The following is a 23,021-nucleotide window of genomic DNA, read 5'->3' as shown; positions in this document are numbered from 1 at the left end:
ACACCTCAAAACCACACTAACTCTAACCTCAGTTACAGACAGAAAACCCACCAGTGACTCCTACGTAACAAATGTGACTCTCTCGCACACCTGTTATCTACTCAATTAACTACCTTTACCTTCCTAGAAAAAGGCCTATCATTTAACATTAACCATATTCTAACTTTAAACGTAATTCATTTCTTAAAAAAATAACACTGGCCGAAACCGGTTTGGCTCAGTGGATAGAGCGTCGGCTTGCGGACTGAAAGGTCCCAGGTTCGATTCCGGTCAAGGGCATGTACCTTGGTTGCGGGCACATCCCCAGTAGGGAGTGTGCAGGAGGCAGCTGATCGGTGTTTCTCTCTCATCGATGTTTCTAACTCTCTATCTCTCTCCCTTCCTCTCTGTAAAAAATCAATAAAAATATATTTTAAAAAAAAAATAACACTGTCTTTGATCACATAAAGAACAAAATGGCTTACAGAATGCCACACAACTTTCCACACGCAGCTAGACAAATTTTCCTTTTTAGAAAAATTAGTCTGTATGCTACCAATTTTAAATTAAAGTACTATAAGCATCTAGAGTGCCACTTGATATTTTTTAAAGTATACTTAGACGACACAACTAAAATGCAAAACCCTGATGAGAGACTATCCAACATGACCATGGTAACAATTTACCAATTAATGCCACTTCATTTCTTTAGTGGTTTAAGCACATTCTGGTAGGAGAAAGGCATTTTCAAACTGGAATACTAAATGACATCAGAAAAACTCTGCAAAAAAAAGCAAAAGAGAAAATGTCTGGTTTACCCAGATAAACTATCTGAATTGGAACACTACAGGTTTTAACACGCACAGACTTTAAGCAATTCCACTCATTTCCATTACAAAGACACTGAAGTGGCACTTACTGGTATAGTACAATCCCATTTGAAGGCATGTAATATTCTGAATATATGAAAGAACGGTAATCGTATACAAAATAAAATTGCATAAATTATGTTCTTCACTCCTATATGAGGTCATTTTTAGACTCAAGCTAAGAGTTTTTTAAGTGTTAGTTTTAAGATCCTGAAATTTACAGAACAGTACATTCAACGTCTGAATCAAGGAAACTCTTTAGTGGTTCAGAATCCTCTGAGAATGTACTAACCAGGAGTAAATTACTTTCTTTAAAAATGAGAAATGCTTCGGGCAACTCAGCAATCCAGCTCCTTTACCCTTAACGACGATCTTCAGCACAGCAGAGTTACCTAACGTTAAGACCAGCAATTTTAGCTTTAAAAAACAAAAAGTTTTGTATTAATAAAAAATAAAGGTAGACTATACAACACTTTGTAACTGTCCTGGGAAAGAAGAGTTCATAGTGCACAGAAAGGACCCACATGGCTGATTCCTGGGCCCAAAGAAACCACGGGAAGTTTTAAATTGACCTATTACACTGTTGCAAAAGGAGCAATATCCTTCCATTCCCTCTCAGTGAGGTAGAACAAGTGACCTCCCAAATTAGAGCCCAGGAGCAGATCTGAAGAAAAGGAGAGTTCAGGCAAAGCCGCAGAGTTACATTTTGATGCCTTCCTGTTGACTGAGTTGTGACAAAGTTTTCTTAATCCGCAAAGCTGTAAGCCTCGCTGCTCCATTGGCATACCAACATTCTCTCATAATTTTAGCCATTACTCTCAAGGCCTACAAGAAAATACAAGAAAAAGAATTAATGATGCACTCTCTCAATCCATCTAGATAAGAATATAATTTATCTGCGAGTTTTCCTTCTAAATGACATTTCTTAATGTGCAAATTTTTTGTTTGAGCATTTGTAATACCATGTGAACAGAAATAACCTAAATTCCCATCGATGAGGTACTGATGCTAGCAGCTGGAAAGGAGACACAGAGCGACTCACTCACCTGAAAAAGCTGAATCCTAAATCAGAGCTATGTAAGGCAAAGAAGGAACTTGACTCACAATAATTTAGAGTGAAATTCTGGCGAAAAATAGAAGCATTAGCTAAAAGAGCTGGAACCCCAGATACCTGCCCTTCCCCCTTCCCTACCCCAGTAATAGACTAGAGGTTTGTATCTGAGAGGGTAAAATAGAAATTTCTGACTTGGGGAACATAGATGAGAAAGTTCCATACTGACAACACACTAAATGCTAAGACCATAGGCTTTCTCCCCAAAACACAGGCAGCAACATGTACATACTACTCCAGGCAAGAGCCTGGAAGAGTCTTCCCTGGAGCATGTGAGCAGCCCTTAGAGGAGAGACCTGAAGGGACTGAGATCAGTGGCCCCTGTCAGATCACTTAAAGATTACAGTCAAAAAGCTCCATTCCTGTGCACAGAGCTTCCTATAAGCATTCAGTGCCCTGTTTTTAAACAGAGCATGAGTTTCATCAAACATTTGAGAGAAGTCTATAAAATGCAGAAGCTGACACAAACAGAAAAAAGCAGCTTGGAGAAAACAGAAGCTGTACACAGAGAAAAAAAAAATCAACAATCTATCATTAACATCCTCAAAGAGATCCAAAAAATATGGTATTGGATATTTCATTGATAGATTTTTGTTTCTGAGGTCTAACATTCATAATCAGAGTTGAAAAAAGAAAAGAGAGGGAAATGAAAGAGAAAATCAAAGAAATATTTCAGAAACATTTCCTAGAAGTGAACATTTGTTTCTAGATTAAAAAGGACCAAGTGCCCATCACAGACATATATTCATTCAACAAATATTTACTGAGTGCCTACCACATACCAGATTCTGTCCTAGGTACTGGAGATACGGCAGTGGACAAACACAAAATCCCTGCCTTCATAAACCTTATATTCTAGAGCAAGGGTGGGCAAACTTTTTGACTCGAGGGCCACAATGGGTTCTTAAACTGGACCGGAGGGTCGGAACAAAAGCATGGATGAAGTGTTTGTGTGAACTAATATAAATTCAAAGTAAACATCATTACATAAAAGGGTACGGTCTTTTTTTTATTTCAATATAGAACAGCCGAACGGGCCGGATCCGGCCCGCAGGCCGTAGTTTGCCCACGGCTGTTCTAGAGGGTTAAAGCATAACATTAACAAGTAAGCAAAACACATGGACTGTCAGTGGTAAGTGCTAAGGAGAAACATCATTTAGGGAAGAAGATAAAATATGCTAGATGAGGAGGATGCTTTGTTGTTGTTAAACCTCATCTGGGGATATTTTTTCCCACTGATTTTTAGAGAGTAGAAGGGAGGGGAGGGGGAAGGGGGGAAGAGAGAAGAGAGGAGAGAGAGAGAGGGAGATAGATAGAGAGAGAGAGAGAGAGAGAGAGAGAGGAAGGAAGGAAGGAAGGAAGGAAGGAAGGAAGGAAGGAAGGAAGGAAGGAAGGAAGGAAGGAAGGAAGGAAGAGAGAGGCATTGATGTGAAAGGGACACATGGATTAGTTGCCTCCCACATGCGCCCAGAAGACTGGGGCTGGGGATGAAACCTACAACCCAGGTACATGCCCTTGACCAGAAATCAAACCTGCGAGTGGGCAGACACTGTAACCACTGAGCCACGCCAGCCAGGTCAAGAGGGATGCTATTTTAAACAGATGGAGAAGTAACATCTCATTGACAAGGTAACATTTAAGCAGAGACCTAAAGGAGGGGAGGAATGAGCAAACCAGGAAAACATGTGATCCAGGAAGGAGAATTCATGACAAAACAGGCAAAGAGAATCCCAGGACCAAAGGTGAGGGATGTCCCAAGATGAAAGCTGTACAGCTGGGTTAGAGAGCAACCAGTCCCAACTGGAAAAGGTCAGAAGGTTCTGAAAGGCACTTCTTTAGTCAGTTTCATCTATTTTTTTAAATATGTTTCAACTATTGAGAGGAGATTTATAAAACCCTAGGAAAGTGAAAAACTGAATTAGTGATAAGTACATAAAAAACTAACTATATGGAGAAAAAACAAACTGAATGGCATTAATTCAGCATGATGTGGTAGTCACTGCAAGTTCAGGTATGCTCTTAAACTTTTCTTCATGGTTAAAAAGCCACCTATCTGTTCAGGAAGAATCTGTTCGAATTACAGAGTAAATACAAAAATACTCAAGTCTGTACTGCAGTATTAAGATCAAATTTTTCAGAGGCAAAATCCAGCCCAATTTCATTTGTTAAACATGCCGATTCTTTGCACACATAAGACGTATCTGGGTCTAAGTACATGGTTTTGTTGGAGATAGCTAAGGAGAGCTCTTGATGTCAAAGGTTCTACTGAGTCCTACATTATTTTGAGATGTAAAATCAACTACTTAGTGGTCAGCTTTTAATTCCTCCTAAAGTACAAAACTTCAAATCTGGAGGGAAATGTTCTGCCTCACCAGTATTATGATTAGTAACAGGCAACAATTAAAGATGGATTCCATAAAATTTGTCTTAAAAGTTCTTTAAATTTACAACTACAAAGAGATTTCTAAAACTTTTTGTAAAGGCTAGGGTTGAGAAGCTCAGACACTGTTGGGGGAGCTTTTCCCCCAAATTTCTGGTGAGTGATCATACGGGCAATGAGAAGAATAAGATATAAAACCATCTGAACCACCTTCATAATCATCTTATCCAAGTTCTTCATTTTACAAAAAGTCATGCTAAAGTTAGAGAACTGAAGGCATTTGCCCAGCGTCGCTCTGAAATGGTACCCAGGCTTGACCTAGAATACTGGTCTCCCGATTCCTGTCAGCACGCATCCCACTATTCTGGACTGCCCTGATTGAAGGGAAGTATTCATTCAAAATGCAGGTGCTTTGGTTATCGGCAGGTCCAAATAAACACTGTTCTCATGGCCAGTGCAACTACACCATGGCCCTTTCAATGTGCTTATAAACTAACATGAAAAACAAATTATTCTGTTTTACTCAGTTTAACTGCTATGAAAAAGAAAAAGAGAATCTGTGTCTGTTTTCCTTAAAGAAAAGTAGCAAATTTGCAGTTACTAAACAGAAGTAGTTTAGAAAACTGCATAGTGTCTAAAGGAAATACTCACTTCACAGCTCTGCCATCTGTTTGGAATATTTGGCCTCAACTTCTGTTCACAAACAACTTTTCTCATTTCTTCAACTGATGGATCAGAAGGTACAAGATCATAATAAGGCAGCTGGTAATCTTCATGAATTCCTATATTGGTAAAAGAAAGAAAGAAAAAATGGATTTTAAAGCATTTACTCAGATAATGCCAGACCATTCTTTGACCAGGCAGGAAAGGAAGTCCTGAGCGTGCTATCACAGGGTCCCATTACTAAACTAGGTGAGTGAACAGGGTTCACAGCTTGCTCTGTCTCATCCACATCTCTACCAACAACCCACCTCCCAACCTGATTGGGCTCACACCTTGAAACTACATATTACTGTGGGATCATAAAGGCTATTTGAATGATGATGAATTATGAGCTGTGGGGACTAGATTGACAGTTTCTTCTAGAACTCGTAAGAGTTTTAATGAGTTTTTCTTCCATGAGTGCATGGCCTCTCACTTGGCATGGGGATATACCCTCTATCACTGAGATGGGAATCCTACAAGACAAGCCTGAGGCGCAAATCCCTTCCTCTACTTGCATCTGTCAATGACCTGTTCTCTCTGCTACAATGCAGAGACACACTCTGCCCCTCACTGCCTCAAAAACCTGAGACCTTAGTCCAGTGATGGTGAACCTATGACACGCGTGTCAGAGGTGACACGCGAACTCATTTTTTTGATTTTTGTTAAATGGCATTTAAATATATAAAATAAATATCAAAAATATAAATCTTTGTTTTACTATGGTTGCAAATATCAAAAAATTTCTATATGTGACACGGCACCAGAGTTGAGTTAGGGTTTTTCAAAATGCTGACACGCCGAGTTCAAAAGGTTTGCCATCACCTAGTCTCAGCCAAGTGTGGGCCCCCAGATAAGAGCCTTTCTCAAGGAAACATCAAAAGTGCTCTATCTAAAACTAAATTTAAAAGTAAAAACAGACCTGGTCAGCATGGCTCAGTGGCTAGAGCATCAGCCCACACACCAAAGGGTCTTGGGTTCAATTCCTGGTCAAAGGGATGTACCTGGGTTGCAGGTTTGATCCCCAACCCCGGTCAGGGCGCATGTGGGAGACAACGAATCCATGTTTCTCTCTCCCTCGATCTCTCTCTCTCTCTACCCTTCTGCTCCCTCTCTTAAAAACACACACACACACACACACACACACACAAAGGAAAAAATATCCTCACTCCTTGAGGATAAAAAAAAAGTTAAAGCAAACTTACGTCAAAAAGCAACGTAATGGCGGTGTAATTGTACTGTACTCTGTATACCTAATTTCCAAGTTGGGAAAAATAACCACCATCTCAGGGGGAAAAATCAGTTTGACTCAGTGCATGCTAGACAGTTTCCTGGGTGGCCACCAAAGCAGTCATCCATTCAACATAACTCTATTTCAAGAAAATAAAGGGTTAGAGTCTGATGCCTTCCAAGATTCAAGAGGAAACAGAAAAGGAATACATTAGGATAAAGCTGTGCATTAGGTAAAGCATGTCACGTTGTGTTCCCCCCATTACAGGTTTTGGCTCCTTTATTTTCTTGGCACTCTCCTGATCACCTGGTGAGCATAATTTTAGACTGTTGATGTGTTTAATTTCATTCAATAAAAGAGAAAGCAATTCTTAAACAACTTCTGTTTATGACAAACTGTTGAGGAAAGGGGAAGAAATTTACCACCAATGGAACATCTTCGAGCTATTTCCCAGAATACTAAGCCCATTGCATAGATGTCAGCACGCTTGAAGGATTCAAAGTGTTTCATATTTATGGAATCATCTAGAACTTCAGGGGCCATGTACCTAAAAAAGAAATCAGTATTTTATTTTATTGAATTGTGGCCATATTATTTTTGAACTGTTTAATAAATATTCTTTTACCCCTGAGAATTAAAAAAGAAAAAATATATATATTAAGACTTTCCCCCTCTTTCAGCATGGTACTGCTGGGTTTTTTAGTTTTTTGTTTTTATTTAATATATTTTATTGATTTTTTTTTACAGAGAGGAAGGAAGAGAGATAGAGAGCCAGAAACATTGATCAGCTGCCTCCTGCACATCCCCCAATGGGGATGTGCCCGCAACCAAGGTACATGCCCTTGACCGGAATTGAACCTGGGACCTTTCAGTCCGAAGGCCGACGCTCTATCCACTGAGCCAAACCGGTTTCAGCATGCTGGGTTTTTTAAATGACCCATCCTTATAAATATTTTCCCAAAGTACATAAAGTACAAAGTAAAAAATCATTCCATTACTATCACACAGTGTTAACGTTTGATGAATATGCTTTCAGACATTTCTCTATTCATACAAATACAGTATTACATAACTGAGATCATATTTAGACTCAAGAAAAGTATTATATAACCATACTGGCTTCCAAATTAATGATGTCAATTAAACCCTAATTGCTACCTGCCTTATAATCTTAGTTTTCAATGAAAGCCACAGGAAACAACTGTGACTGTTAACAAATGTCCTGATGCACACCACCTACTTTGTCATGCACTTTGCAGGAACTATATATTTTAATCTAGAAGTCTCCTCATTAAAATCGGGTGGACAATAGGGCAGGGACATATCCCAGGGAAGAAAATAGTAGATTAAAACGAATGCTAATTTTCCTATTGATGCCACAGTGTGGAGTCCTGAGGTTTCAAAAGCCCTACCAAGGTTACAGATCAGGACCTACAAAGACCTGTGGCAACCACTGTACTGCAACCAGAGTTTAGAATTCTGAGAGTCCCTACTGAATCCAGAAGTCATAAATACAACTTAGATAGAATAAAGCTTGGCTCACTTCAAGGCCAAGGTGGTAGTTTGAAGATATGTTGTGATATAGAGCAAGCTTGTGTTCACAGGTTCAAATCTCAGCTCTTCAGCTTACCATCCATTTAAAAGGTTGGCCACATTACATAACCTCTATGAGGTGTATTCCTCATCTGTGACTTGAGAATAATGACACCTACCTAGTTAGATTATTTTGAGGACAAATATTTACTGAGTATCTACTATGTATGAGGCACTGTGATTGATACTGAGAATACAGATTGCTTCCAAGTGGCCTACAACCCAATGGAATATACAGACAAATAAATAATTACACCATAATGTGTTAAGTGCCTTAACAGTCCAATTTCAGCATGCCATGAGAGCTGTTGGCAAGAACACCTAACAGTCCAGAAAAGGCTTCCTATGAGAAAGAAAGGGTGAGTACAAGTTAGGGAAACAGTAGGGAAAAGTGGACTCTAGGTACAGCACATGCAAAAGTTTTAAGGAAGAAAGGCAGGCATATTTTCAGGAACTGAAAATAGTTGGGATAGTTACAGTACAGCATTTGAGGAGGGCATCAAATGAGATAATATATTTAAAAATTTCATTAAAATGATTGGCACACAGTAGGTACCCTATAAACATTAGCTCCTATTGCTATTATAATTAACATCACTAATGAAAATATTTTCTGGAAGGACCATCTTTCATCAGCAGGCTTCTTTTTAAGTCAGGTAACCTTGGTTTCAGAGCAGACAAAACCATAAGATCTTCTACCTGTGGCCAATCTAATAAAGGTTGAGTTTCAGAGAAAATATGTATATGCAGATGAGAAGGAAAAGAACTTGCTTTTAGAGCATATTAAAGACTATTTATTCACAAGTATACCGTTTTGTTCCCACTCTGTGGTTTGGAGCAATATCAATTGTATCTGTGGCTGAATCATGCCTTACTGCCAGTCCCAAGTCTGCAATACAACAAGTTCCGTTCTTCTTTACCAAGATATTTTTTGATTTCAAATCTCTGTGAGCAATGGCTGGTTTTCCTAAAGAAAAAGAAATGAAACATAATTGCTTAAAAGGTAGTACCAATCACAATTTTTACCTGGGTCATTACTTAACAACCTCAAGTGAAACAGGTAGCAAATGGATAATCAGTAGAGCATAGAGATTTGTTGGTGTCTGATATCCTACATAGCACAAAAATCATAGCATAAACATTTAATAACTAAAAACATAATATTTAATTTTTCAACTGTCAAAGGGTCTCATGCAGCCTTATCTCAAAGTCAAATATAATTTTGTTAGATGGAAGATAACATTTATATAGCATGTTGACATTTATAAAGCATTTCCACTTTCATTTGATACTACACATAAAAAACACATCTCTTAGACTTGAATTCTGAAATCAATATCCTCAAAAATCACGAGTAGGAAACTGAATGCTATTTTTAAGAACTCACAAAAATATGAGTATTGTTACAATGACTACAGGATCTTTAAACAAATTCCTAGATTCCTGACTCCATGTGAGATTTTCAACAGAAATATAACGTCTCCAATTAGACTGACTTCCTACGAAAATGTTCTGAACAGACACTAGATCCATGGGAATTGAAAGTGAAAACAGGATTGCTTCAAGTTACCTTGGGTACCAACAATCTCCATATGAAGATGGGCAAGTCCACTTGCTGTGGACAGAGCGAGTTTTATCATTCCTTCCACAGTAACTGTGTATCTGTTCAAATAATCGAAAAGGGATCCATGCTCATGATAATCTGACACCAACCAGAGCTGAGTCCATGTACCATTGTCTGCAAAGTATAATAACAAAATTTCAGACAGGCTGTAGAACATTTACAATTTATTTGTTCAAAAGTTATCACTTTACTCTATCCCAAATCCCACTACAATATGATCGAACCTTAAATTTGTAAATATTTCCTTCATATTTTCCTGTATTTTCATTTTGTCTTATACTTTTAGATATGCATCCTTTAGGTCCTCAGAGTAAGCCTCATTTCCTGAGATAAGGCTGGATGACTAATCCCATTTAAGAGACAAGGAATCGGTGAAGGGCTGAGGAAGGGGAGAAAGTGGGATGGAGGGGGGCTAAGGGGGGCGGGGGACGGAAGGAGACAATCTCTAATGCTTTCAACAATAAAGATAAATTTAAAAAAAAAAGAGAAAGACAAGAAATCACAGTTCAAAGATGGTAATCTTAAGTCTACAGAGACAGTGGTAAAGTGGGAACTCTTTAGTGCCTAGAAAAATGCCTGGTTCAGGGTAAGTGCTCAGTGATTGTTTCTGGGAGGAGGGAAACAATGAAGGGAAGCAGGAAAATGAGAAGTATCAGGACCCTAGTATGGCCACAGTGTGGAATGGAGCAGTATGGAACAAAACTCAAAGTGAGGTGAAATGAAGAAATGCAAGCTTTAATGAGAGGCTCTGAATATAGTTAACAAAGAAGCCACACGAGATGATTATGACTCTAAGACTTCATAAAAGTATATCACTGACACACGGAAAAACTGAGCCAGAACTGAAATGTCAGGAGAAGAAAAAGTTGGGACTGAACCCAGTTTTACACACACAAGGTGATTTTAAACCTCAAGAACTAGGAATGTATGTACCAAAAGTGCACTTGTAAGCTGATGCATGAATTTGCAATGTGTTTTCCCATGGGAATCAAGGTAAAGGTTTTGGATAGTCTGGTCCACAAAAGCCTATTTAACCTACAAGTAGCTAGAAATATATGAAAAACCACATTTCATGAAATTGTGAGAAAAAGTATTACAATAGTAGGAAGCAGCACAATTCAGTAAATGATACACACCTGAAGTCATTGTGACCTGAGTTCAAATCCAGGAGCTGTTATTGACTAAGTGACTTCAGACAAGTTTCCTAACCAGTGAGCCACAGTGTCTCCCTTTACACAACAAGAATACCTTATTTTGTAAGACCATTAAGAAGATTTTAAAAATAGAATAACAGATTTTTTAAATGCATTTAGTACATTAAAGCACTTAGTTCCATAGCATGGAACATGAGAATTTAAAATGTGCTGTTTCTTTCCTCATTAGTTATAAAACAAAAGACAAAACCCAAATTGACATAAAACAACTTCTATATTTTGAAGGCTGTTATCTGAAGGAAAGATCTCTGATTAGAAGAGATCAAAAAAGATGTTTTCAGAAGATTCTGGAGGGGATTTTTCAGTACTTTCAAAAGGATTTGGAGATTCGTGATAGTAGTTCTTTACAAACTTGTTCTTCATAAATTGATTCTGTTCAAATTGTACCTTGTCTCTTCCTTGACACAGATATATCACTACTTTATCTGCCTGCTTATTATCCATGACTGAATTATGAAATACAAGAAATAAATAGGAACACAGGCAGATGGAAGATAGATTTTTCTGAGGTAATTGACAAGAAAAGCAGAAGGAAAAAAGATATGTAAGAGGCTGTGCATATATGAAAGGTTATCTGGGTAGATTTAACTATACCAGGAGAATGAAGATAAGGGAGAAGGGAACTGGGGGAGAGGGGCAAGGGAAGAGCCAGCGAGGTCAGTTAGTTCCCATGGTGACCACCAGATGACAGCACCAGCTTGGTTGCTGCTTGAGCAAATGCAAAGAGAAAGCTCAGCCCACAGCAGCAGGAGCATTTTGTGCTAGTTTGCGACTTGGAACATGCCTAACAGAAAATATTTTCAGGAAACCAATAAAATATAATCAGATTCAGTCTCTAATTCTAACTACCAGTTTTCAAATAATACAAGGAGCAAGTTCAGAGACAGTATAGGAATTCAATTAGTAAAATCCAGACTGATAAGCCCTACAGGACAAACAATTTAGTTTCTTCAACAAATAAACTGCAAGAAGAAAAAAAACAAAAGATGGCGAAGGAACCTAGAGATTTTAAAGGACTTAGGATTAAAACCAACCAAATGCAATGTGTGGACTTTGTATCCTAAAATGAATAACCAATTGTTTAAAAAATAATAATAATAAGAGACAGCTGCATAAATTTAAAACTGACTAGATATTTGATATTTTTTAAAGTGACAATAGTAGTGTGATTATGTTTCATTAAAAGTTCTTTATAGTCTAAAGATACAAATGAGAATGTTGATGGATGAAAAGATATATTATCTGGAATTGGCTTCAAATAATTTAGTTAGGGGGCAGTGTAGGTGAAATCAGAGATCAAATATGATTGGCAATGAACTAGTAATTATTAAAGGTGAGTGATGGAAGTTCATTATACTATTCTTTTTTATATAATGGAAATTTTCTCTAAATAAAAGTTAAAAAAATAAACAAGTAATAAATGCTTGTTGTATATAAATTTGAAAATACAGAAGCAGAATGAAAAATCAAATTATCCATAATTACCAACTGAGTTTAAACACAGTTAACAGTTTGAAGCAATAAACATTGTTGAAAAAAATGGGAAGGGAGAGAAGGAAAAAGATAACTACGGTTCTGGCCAATCTCAAAAAGATAATGATAGCATTTTTTAAAAAATAGGAAAGCTGGGAAGCATTTGATTCAGGTTAGGAATAATGAGAGTTGAGTTGTAACATACGTCTCTGACAAAAGCTATAAGAGTAGAAATTGTAGACAAAAGATAGTAAGTGCAGCCAAAAAAGTAGTTCAAGTACAGTCTGAAGTCACTGCTCACAGTCACCACTCATTCTGACTCTCCCCTGAAAGGGCTTCCTTGCTTCCTCAGCATCTGATCTGACCCTGGACCTTAAGCACCTAAGCCACAAGCAAGGAGTGTCCATGTGGTTTTGGAGAAACCATGTATCTACTTAATAATCTATTTAAGCCCCAGGGAACTTAAAACAGACTACACTGAGAAGTTTTTTTTTTTACTCTCCTTATAAATAAAGTTATTAGTGTATATCAGAATGCTCTTAAGGTGAAGAGGTTAAATGGAAACAGATATCTGGGCTCTATCCTACCTCAAATTGTTGAGCAACCCGAGTTTATAAGTTTTTCTGTATTATGACTTCACTCAATAACTAACTGTCCAGAAGCAAAATAACAAAGCACATGGCTTTTTAAAAAATTAGATGTTATAAAACAGAGATTTAGGAACAGGTTGTCAAGAGTCAAGGAAATCTTTAAGGAGTTCCTGGTTCTAAAGACTTCTAATATATTCCATTTGACCAAATGGGTCTAATCTATATGACACACATCTATTTTTCTCATTAAATTTGACAGTGCTCAGTAGCCATATTTGTAAAAAGACTTTATTAAATAGATTTTGTTACTACTACACTCAAAGGAAAAGTAAATGTTACTGACCTTTATTGTCTGCTGCTATAAATCCCAAGATGTTTTCATGACGTAACATTACAGTTTGATAAATCTCTGCCTCACGGAACCATGAACGTTCTTCTCTAGAAGAGAATATTTTCACAGCAACTTCTTCTCCTCTCCACTTTCCTCTCCAAACTTCTCCAAATCGACCTTTGCCAATACTTTCTTGTAACACAATAGTTCTTGCAATTGTTCTCTGAACAAGCAATGGCAAACCTGAAGATAAAAATAAATAGTATTCAATACAAACAATCAACAAAAGTATGGGTATCCAATACCACCATAGGAAAGGTGTAACTCTTTTAAGCTCTACTTTTAAGGAACTTACAATCTCAATGAAATAAAGACCACATTGCAGACACAGTAATTCATGATAAAAGGTAAATAATAAATACATTAAAAGAATCCAGAAACTCCTGGCTAGAGGGTCAAGGTAGGCTTTGTAAAGTAAGTTGAATTTAGACTGGCCTTTACAGAGGGATACCTAAGGAGAAGAAAAGGAGGTAAGGTATTCAGGTAAGAGGAATATGCAAGCATAGGTACAAGAAGGAAATGAATGATACATTTTTAGGGAACCAGCTTAGATAAACAGAAACGAGGCGCATGTAGTAAAGCAGTGGAAGAGAAGGTAAACTGTCACCAAAATGTGACAAATACTAGAGATGCCAAGCTCAACATGACCAATGAGAGCTGTGGGTAAACGAAGAACTATTAAAAATGTCTGAAAAGAGGCTATGTATGGGGAGAAATAATTTTTTTAAAAAACTGATTTTAGAGCCCTAGCCGGTTTGGCTCAGTGGATAGAGCGTCGGCCTGTGGACTCAAGGGTCCCAGGTTCAATTCCGGTCAAGGGCATGTGCCTTGGTTGCGGGCACATCCCCAGTGGGGGGTGTGCAGGAGGCAGCTGATCGATGTTTCTCTCTCATCGATGTTTCTAACTCTCTATCCCTCTCCCTTTCTCTCTGTAAAAATCAATAAAATATATTTCAAAAAAAACTGATTTTAGAAAGATGAATCTGGTAACAGTTTTAATTGGGGGAGGAGAAAAATATGTGAATATAAGATACATAAAAATAAATTCTGGCCCAACTTTTAATAAATCAGTAAATTATCACAGAAACCATTTCAAGATAGGCAATTTACTTGCTAGGAACTGGCTGCCTATGCAATACTAGTATCTTAAACAAGTGTCTAGCAATTTACTTTGGTAATTTTTTTTTTTACCAACTGAACTTGCCTTACTCTAAAACGCGTTTTTTGAAATATTGCCACACGTATTTCATTTATAGAAAAGGATTTACAACTACCTACAACATTTAAGTATCACTGTATTTGGGACTATTCCAGTTCACCTAAATAGCTGACAATTCAGGACCCATGTAAATGGGATGGTCAAGACAGGCTAATGGCACAAGGAAAGTTTTTGTTATTCCCATCACCCTTGGATTCTAGATGCAGACCTAAAATTAAAAACCACATCTATATTCATCATATTATCTATATTTGGTTACTCTAACCCACATGAATACCTGAGCATTTTCAAAAAGTAATAATTTGCTTCTAAAGACAAAAATAAACAAGTCTAATTTAGATCTCTATGTTCTCTGCTTTATTCTTCTGTACCTTGAGAAGAGTAAACTTCAATGGGGAAAATGCTTCACATTAGTGAATAGAAATAAGACCTAAATAACATGCATACATTATAACAGATCATAAGCATGAACAAGACATAAGGAACATTGGTATGAGACTCACTCTCTTTCAAACACTGCACACATATGCATGCTCACACACACTTGACGATCCAATGACAGCTTAAATATGGACACATGCACAACCTGAGACTCAAGTTAATGCAACAGGGATTAGCTTAGCTCTTCACTGTCTTCTCTGCAGTTCCCAAGTTAAAAGTAGTCTCTGAGAGAGATAGGACCTTTCCTCAATTATGGCCCTGGTATTGAGTAATAAGCATGTAAATTCATAATATGAAATGTTTAGTTTTACCTTTTCCTCAATGAGTAAAAGAACTAAAAGGGGCATTATGTATACACATTTTATTTACTCACAAGCATGAGTCCCATGCATGAGGTAGCAGGCAATAAGGCTTTATAATGAATAGAAGGGAAAGAAATGGCATTTTCTGTTGTCATTCAATAGACAATAGCTTCTGTTTGGATTAATCTGCAGGCCATTTAACACCCAATGAACTATGACAGGGAAAGGAGGCCTTAAACTAAGCTTTTTTGTACAATGCAGCAAATAGATCCTGTGTGTCAGATTTTTCTTCCAAATATCTTTTCAATAAGAGTAACACCTGTCATTTGGATATACGTGACCATTTCCCACGTGTTTTCACACAAACATTTTTGTCTCATTTGAACCTCATAACAATCTAATTACTTTGATTTTAAAGATGAAATAACTCAGACATGAGACATCAGCTAACTACCCCAAACTACAGTTACTTGCAAAAAATGTAAACAAGTTTTTGCAGGGTAAGGCATTAAAGAAGTGAAGCTTTCAGAGATCACAGAGCTGTAATCCCTGATGGATCTATAACTATAGATAAAATGGAAAAAATAACAATTCAAGTCTTTACTTCATATCTGTATCTTTAAGGTAAATAAATGTATTCTTATTGGAAAACCAACTGCCATCCAGACAGTAATTTCTTTTGCTCCTTTAGGTAGGCTTGTTCCCCTGGAGCCTATGCCAAGTGGCATGAGCTGCTTTGATTTCCCTGGGTATAAGTTTGGCAACAAGAGAACAGGTCCAAGGGATTAATTCCAAATGATCTGTAGCCACCCTGATTTCCTGTGACTTTTGGTCCTTACTTATCATATTTTGGTCCAGAATAACTTTTAGAATAAGCCAGATCTTCTTTGGGAACTCTTTGGCATAACTCAGAATCAATGGGAAATCCCAGGGAAGCCCTAAAACAATCTCCACTCCTCTACCACTCCTGCCCAAAGACTGTCGCATCTTCAGTACTAAGGCTGCTCCATCTCAATTCAACCTCTCATTGCTTCCTTCCTCACAAATTTCTCAGGGGTCCCTAAAGGCTGCCCTAAGAGATGTGGGCTCCAGTGCAAACTACATGTGTCCTAGAAGTCATAACAGAACTCACTTACTAAATAAATATATATATATAGCCAAATTCTACTGAAGAAGACTTCAGGTCATGAAATCAGTTTCTAAATGAACAGATAGATATATGCATCTTTCCTGATGCATATACATCAATATGTTAATTTCCTTAAAATAAATAGGCATTTGACATTTATGTGAACTTTATTATTAGCAGATGTGATTTTGTGCTTCAAAGTCATATTCTCCCCTAGTCACAACTTCTACTTTAACGTTTCTTTAGTCACTTGGTGATAAAATTAGTGAAATTCTCATTATATATTTTCAAATCTTCATTTTACCCATAAATATAGCCCTTATTTGAAGTTGATTTATACCTCTCAAAGGCGATAGTATATCTCATTTAAAGTCCTAACAAACCACTTTAAGTAGTATTACCAAGTGACTGTTCCATATTTCTGATGAAGAAATAGAAGCCCAAAGAGAAAACATGGTTTGACCAAGGTCAGGGAGCCAAGCAGTGACAAAGTGTGCACTGGAGTCTAGCTCTCTTAATTCCTACCTGAGTGTCACATTACAATACTAGAGGATAGAGGTCTTCCTCTCTTAGTATCCTTCCAAAGCAAGAAGTCAAAAATAAATCCCCTTTGGTTTATACATAAAGCAGTGCTATGTCAAATTCCACTTCTGAGAATAATTCTGGCAATTTCTTTTTTTAAAAAAATATATTTTTATTGATTTTTTACAGAGAGGAAGGGAGAGGGATAGAGAGTTAGAAACCTCGATGAGAGAGAAACACTGATCAGCTGCCTCCTGCACACCCTCTACTGGGGATGTGCCCGCAACCGGAGTACATGCCCTTGAGCAGAATCGAACCTGGGGCCCTTCAGTCTGCAGGCCTACGCTCTATCCAATGAGCCAAACCGGTTAGGGCAATTTCTTAGTCTATTTCTAATCCCACAAAAAAATTACTAGAACTGAGAAAAGCAAACATCACAGGAGCCATGGATCCATCCAGTTATTATATTAAATAACAAGGTGGTTAGACTTTTTTTCTGAAGTGAGAAAATGACAAAAAATTCATAAAGTAAATAACCTTCACAATTCGAAACACATTTTCTGTCATGCCTGTTTCTGTTCAAAGACAAAAATAAAGCTGTTAAACAATCCTAATAGAATGGGTAGCTGCATATCATTTGAACATCTTTGAACTCAGCCTGACCTATATGAGAATAATTCTTCTTATTCTTACTATCTCATGGAGTCCTGAGAAGGTGAGAATACTTTGAAATTTACACAAACATGAAGCTGATATACTGACTTATTTCAGTAAAAGTTAGTTCTAATCTGTCTACACTAAAGTAGCCATAGTCAGATATAGACCAAGCTTAAAGACCTTTACTAGGCTCAAGCTGGACTAGTATTCACACTATCCCAAGTTTTAACAAACCAAATCAAGTGGCTCAGCCAATTAATTAAATAATGCAGTTAATTTTTAGAAGATTTCTTAGGAAAAACAATTACATTACCTGATCCAGACCCCGATGTTGTCATATCATAAATTAAATCTTTTAATGTAGTACCCTCTGAAATAAAAGGGCGATCTAATGAAGGATCCTCTTCATTTGGCACTCGATGGTGAATGACAGTGCGGTTATGGCAGATATAGACCATCAACATGAGTGAGATGCAGACGAAGCAGACTGGTCCAGCAATGACAGCTGCCAGTTCAACGGGACCAAGGCCAGGTGATGGCTTTCCTGAAAAAGGGCAAGTGAAATAAATATAAAAAATACGATAGGTGGCATCCACAATTTCCTAATTCTCCACATTTCCTGTAGTTGGCCACTACCACCATTAGTCATAGAGCCTCATTACAGCAGCTCAGAGGGCTGGAAACCAGAAAAAGTGAGTCATTCAGCCTTCTCCCATTGGTTCTCCTTTTATGATCACCAACTTAGTCAACATTCACTTGTTCTTCCTGCATTTTTCAGCCATCTAAATAAATAACAAGGCCAGCTACCACCAGTATTCTAGGACCTCCCTATTTATTACTCTCAGGGTCACTAATAAAAGAACCAGGTGAGCAAAAGTTAAAAAAATAAATAAAAATAAATCTATATACAGCCTCACTACTCCAAAACAATTCAGTTTAGTGTAGGTATGTGTGTGTGTATAATATGTATGTGTATATATATATATATCTCCATCAATTTTGTTCAGGCAAAATATATTCTTTGTTTTTTATAATAAAGTTTGCATGTGTATACTATCTACTCTATTTTAATCACTTGAGTTTTTAATTCAAGAGCACTTATTTTCTTATCATCTCTTTTAATAATTATTGCTTTACATTGTTTCAGAAAGTCTTCTATAATAATAAAAGCATAATATGCTAATTAGACCGGACAGCCTAACAACCTTCCGGACGAAGACAAGGCGGGGGCTGAGGCAGAGGCAGTTAGGGGTGATCAGGCAGGCAGGCAGAGGTGGTTAGGGGCGATGAGGCAGGCAGGCAAGTGGTTAGGGATGATGAGGCAGGCAGGCGTGTGGTTGGGGCAATCAAGTAGGCAGGCAGAGTGGTTAGGGGTTATCAGGCAGGCAGGCGAGCGGTTAGGAGCTAGCGGTTCTGGATTTCGAGAAGGTGCAGGCCGGGCTGAGGGAACCCTTGCCCTGTGCATGAATTTTGTGCCCCGGGTTTCTAGTTAATTATAATTATTTTGGCATTCATCCTGAGCCTTGTTGGTTCACTGCACACCACCATTTCTTTAATAGCACATCTTCTCCATTCTTGATATCCTTATTTGGATTTATTTCTTATAACATAGAATTCTAATTCTAATAATTTCTTTCAGGAAGAGTACATGTGTGTCCTTATACGCTGAATACTTAATTATCTAAAGATGCCTTTGCCTTTATATATGAAAAATCTTGGCTTGTCTAAAGAATTTTAAGTAACATTCACTATATGATGTTCTACTGCCCTCTAGCATTTAAAAAAAGCACAAAATCTGAACTTTTTTCCCTTTTATAGTCAATCCGTGTTCACTTGTGCTGAATGCATATACATTTTTCTTTATTCTTGAAATTGGTATGTCTTTTATTATATGTATTTAGATAAGTATTTTTTCATTAATTTTGCATAGAAAGTCTGCTCTTATGTCTTTTTCTGAAATATTTATACTAAGCATATTGGATCACCTAGATCTGTCCTCTGTATCTCTTAATTTGCTCACCAACTGTCTTTTTCTCTGAATTGTAACAGTTTCTCAAGCTCATCTTGCCTTAAGCTTGTCTCACACTTGACTATAAAATTATCGTATCCAGTCTGCTGTTCATTTTCAATAATGCATTTTAAAAAATAATTCATCAATCAAGCTTTTCATCTGAAAGCAATCTTTATTGCTTTCTTGTCAATCTTTATTGTCCTCATTTTACAGTGAACAACTGAAAAATAGACCTTGGTCTGTCTGAAAGTCCTTCCCTATCATGTGGTAAGTCTATTTCAAAGGGTGACATCTACTCTGATTTATCCAGTTTAGTTCACTCCTTTTAAACCACTGAAGCTTTTCATTTGGTAATTTTTTTGTTCTTTGTGTGTCAAGGACCTGGGAATAAGGAATTTGTGCATTTTTAGCATTAGAAATGAAGTGAGTCCTTCTCAAGGTTTTGGAAATGGATAATTCTGGAATTACCATTTTGTCATATTAGAATTGCAGATGCTTACAAAAAGAGCCAGAAAGGTTAAGAGTCTGACAGAGCCTGGCCACAGGGAGCTTCCTGGTCATGCTGCAGACACAGTTGCACTTTGCTGTTATCACATGTACCAGGTGGGGGACTGCTGCCCTTCTCTAACGGGTACTGGTAAATTGTAAAGTTTCTCACAAGTGTAGGCATGTGGGCAGTATTCTTCCATTAATTCTGCTAGCATTAATATAGGTCCCCCTATTATTATATTCCTTTTGATTACTACAGTAGAAATTTGAGGACAGAATTAAATGTGCTTAGATTGACATCTTAAACCAGAACCTTAAATCAATCTAATCCTAAGAGTTTATTCTTGAAATTCCTAGCTTTTCCAGGACATTTTTTCATAAGGCAAGATGAAATTACAAAATGACGGCATCTGGACTGTTTAGTGCTGCTTTCAATTCCCACCCATTATTGATTGCTTTAAAAGGACAGAGCACTAAACAAGGAAGAAGAAATTCACTCTGAAGACATTCTGAGCACATACTGCTGTGGTGAGCAGAAAGTATCATGGAATCAACCTCTCAAACAACACACACCCAGGAATCAGGATCTTGGCTACTCTTATAACCCTGCCACTGTGGACAAGTTTGTTCTTGCCTCTAAACTGAACAAGCTGGGGTAGACAATCTCTAAGATCCCTTCCAGTTCTAAAATCATAGTCAGAGTCTAAGGCTTTCCTTTGTAGTATCAAGAAAAAAAAAAATCTTATGCAATAACTTACCAACAGTTGGAAGTTCTATTTTATTGCAGTGGTCCTGATTGCAGCAGTATGTTGTAGTAGCAGACCCAGTTTTTGAAGATGGTGCACATACAAATGGCCTGTCTCGAGGAATTAGGTCGATTTCAGCTATACACATACTATTGTGTATAATTTTGTCTGTGGTCTCTGTGACAGAGACAAAGCAGAGTCCATCTGTGACACAAGTAAAATTGTCTTTTGTGCAAAGTTGGCAGAAACACTGTAATGCTAGGAAAAGAGAACAAGATTTTATTAGAAAAAATTCTCAAGGTTAATATTTTGAAATTATCCTGTATTCACTATATGACAGTCCTGATCTTATAGTAATTTCTTTGCACTTTTCAAAAAACAAAACTCTTCATTCCTCTTAGGAGAGTTGAGAAGCACATATATGTAGGAGCCAAATATGATAAAATTTGGACCAAGGTTCTTGTCTAAAGCTTTTTTGCTTCCAAGTATAGAGAAATTGTTACATGCAATATCAAGGTAAGGCAAGCATTTGCCCTCCCGTTTGAAACAAAGTACATTTAAATTTTTACTGGTTATACTTATTCTTACTAGTCCAAAACTATGCATTCACATACTCCCCCTATCGAAGAGCAATGTATGAAAATACTATAATCTTCCAATGTCGGTTTGGAAATGCCATTTGGGTGGACTTATGGTTAATGGAGTAATGGAAATAGATTTGTATTGCACCACTCTTTTCTCTTGTACAAACCCTGGGAAAGACATTTCTCTTCTAGCCAGGATTACGGTGCTTTTTCAGTAAGCCAAAGAGACTGCACAGGTAACAATACATATGTGCTCTAACAAAACAGGCAACCTGGCTACAGAAATGACTAGAGAAACACCAGCTCCATGCTCACTTCTATCTATTTGATCTTTATGGCTCAACTCAAGGAGTGACCCCTTTATGGGAGTCTTCCCCTAATTATCATCAATACCTTTCTGTGCACACACAAATAGACCTTCCACCATATGCTCTCCAATGATTAACTGTTTCCCAAAGCACACACTGCCTACCAGAATTGCTACTTTTGTTTTTCTCTCCCCTATGAAACTCTAAGCTCCTTGAAGGCAGGAACCCATATTAAACATTTCTGTAAATCCACATCTAGCATTGAGTCTGGTATGTAGCAGCATTCAAAAATACTCATTGACTGAACAACAGAATAGGCACGTACATTTCACTATGATCTCATGAAACTACAAAGCACATTTACTTCTTTAAGTCAAATCAAACTTCCCAATTATTTGTTGGCAAGAAAAAAGGAAGAGTCCGTGTATGTAGAATGGCCACCTATGATGAGGCCAAGGAAGTCTATACTATCTAGAAAGAGTGGCTAGGCAGACAAGCAGGCCAGAATGAAGCTAAGTCTCTGAACAGCTAACTTGCTGTGCAGGCCTGAGTTGCTCCAATACTTCACATTTCCAAGAAAGGCCTTCTTCATTCAGGACTGGCCCTTGGTCAGTTCCTAGGAAATGAACTCTGAATCCTTGAAATATTCTCCCTGATAAGAATGCTGCAAGCCTGTGTGACTGGGCCCCAAGAAAAATCCTGGATACCAAGGTTCTGGAGAGCTTCCCTGGTTGACAAGTACTGTCACATCATTGCTGAGCTATGGACTGCACCTGTGCCACTGCACTGGGAGAGGACACCTGGAAGCTTGCACCTAGTTTCTCCTGGACTTCGTCTCATGTGCCTTTTCCTTTTTATGATTTTAATCTGGGTATTTCCACTGTAATAAACCATAACCATTAGTATAACAGCTTTTCTTAGTCCCATGAATCCTTCTAGCAAGTCTTCGAGCCGGAAGTAGTCTTGGATCCTCCCACCTGCTAAACCCAAATTCAGGAATGTCAGGATCTCCTCAAGCAGCTGATTCTTGGTTGCTGGCTTCATTAGCATACTTGTCTATTCTATTTCTAGATCAGAAAAGTTTTACCTTAATCATTATAAAAAACGTTGTTTTTCTTCATAGATAGTTCAGCTATTTCAATGATCTCTTCCTTTTTAGGAAGTATAAGAGACACTATCATAATCTGACATTTAAAGACTGTTAAGATACAGTAATTACTCATGGTGAGGTTTGGTGGTGGTTATAGGTTCCTTGAGTATAATTTCCTAAGGAGGGATTCTGAACCAGAAATCCATGGACTGGCTTTAGAGCGCATGAATCCCACAAAACTGTAGGCCAAATGCTGTATGTATTTATTTGCCTTTTCAAGGAGAAGTTTTATAGAATTACAAAGGGTCTGTCACCCATAAAAGATTAAAACCACCATCATAGGAGATTGTCATCGTTCTCTCCTGA

At 37.6% G+C, this 23,021-nt stretch overlaps 1 protein-coding gene across 1 annotated transcript; it reads right to left on the bottom strand.

The window, feature by feature from the left end:
* Positions 1-690: 690 nt before the first annotated feature.
* TGFBR1 (transforming growth factor, beta receptor 1) lies at positions 691-20,932 on the bottom strand. Its single transcript, XM_014543222.1, has 8 exons — positions 20,686-20,932; positions 17,741-17,971; positions 13,110-13,340; positions 9,436-9,603; positions 8,676-8,832; positions 6,695-6,819; positions 4,991-5,121; positions 691-1,673 (listed from the first exon to the last, which is right to left on the bottom strand). Exons 1-8 carry the CDS (start codon positions 20,819-20,821, stop codon positions 1,548-1,550), a joined length of 1,305 nt encoding a protein of 434 aa, XP_014398708.1. The 5' UTR covers positions 20,822-20,932; the 3' UTR covers positions 691-1,547.
* Between the last annotated feature and the right edge of the window lie 2,089 nt (positions 20,933-23,021).

The sequence above is a fragment of the Myotis brandtii genome, unplaced genomic scaffold (assembly GCF_000412655.1).
Source record: "Myotis brandtii unplaced genomic scaffold, ASM41265v1 scaffold320, whole genome shotgun sequence".
Classification (NCBI taxonomy): domain Eukaryota; kingdom Metazoa; phylum Chordata; class Mammalia; order Chiroptera; family Vespertilionidae; genus Myotis; species Myotis brandtii.
The sequence above is the reverse complement of the archived record's forward strand: the minus strand, read 5'-3'. Positions and strand labels throughout refer to the sequence as shown.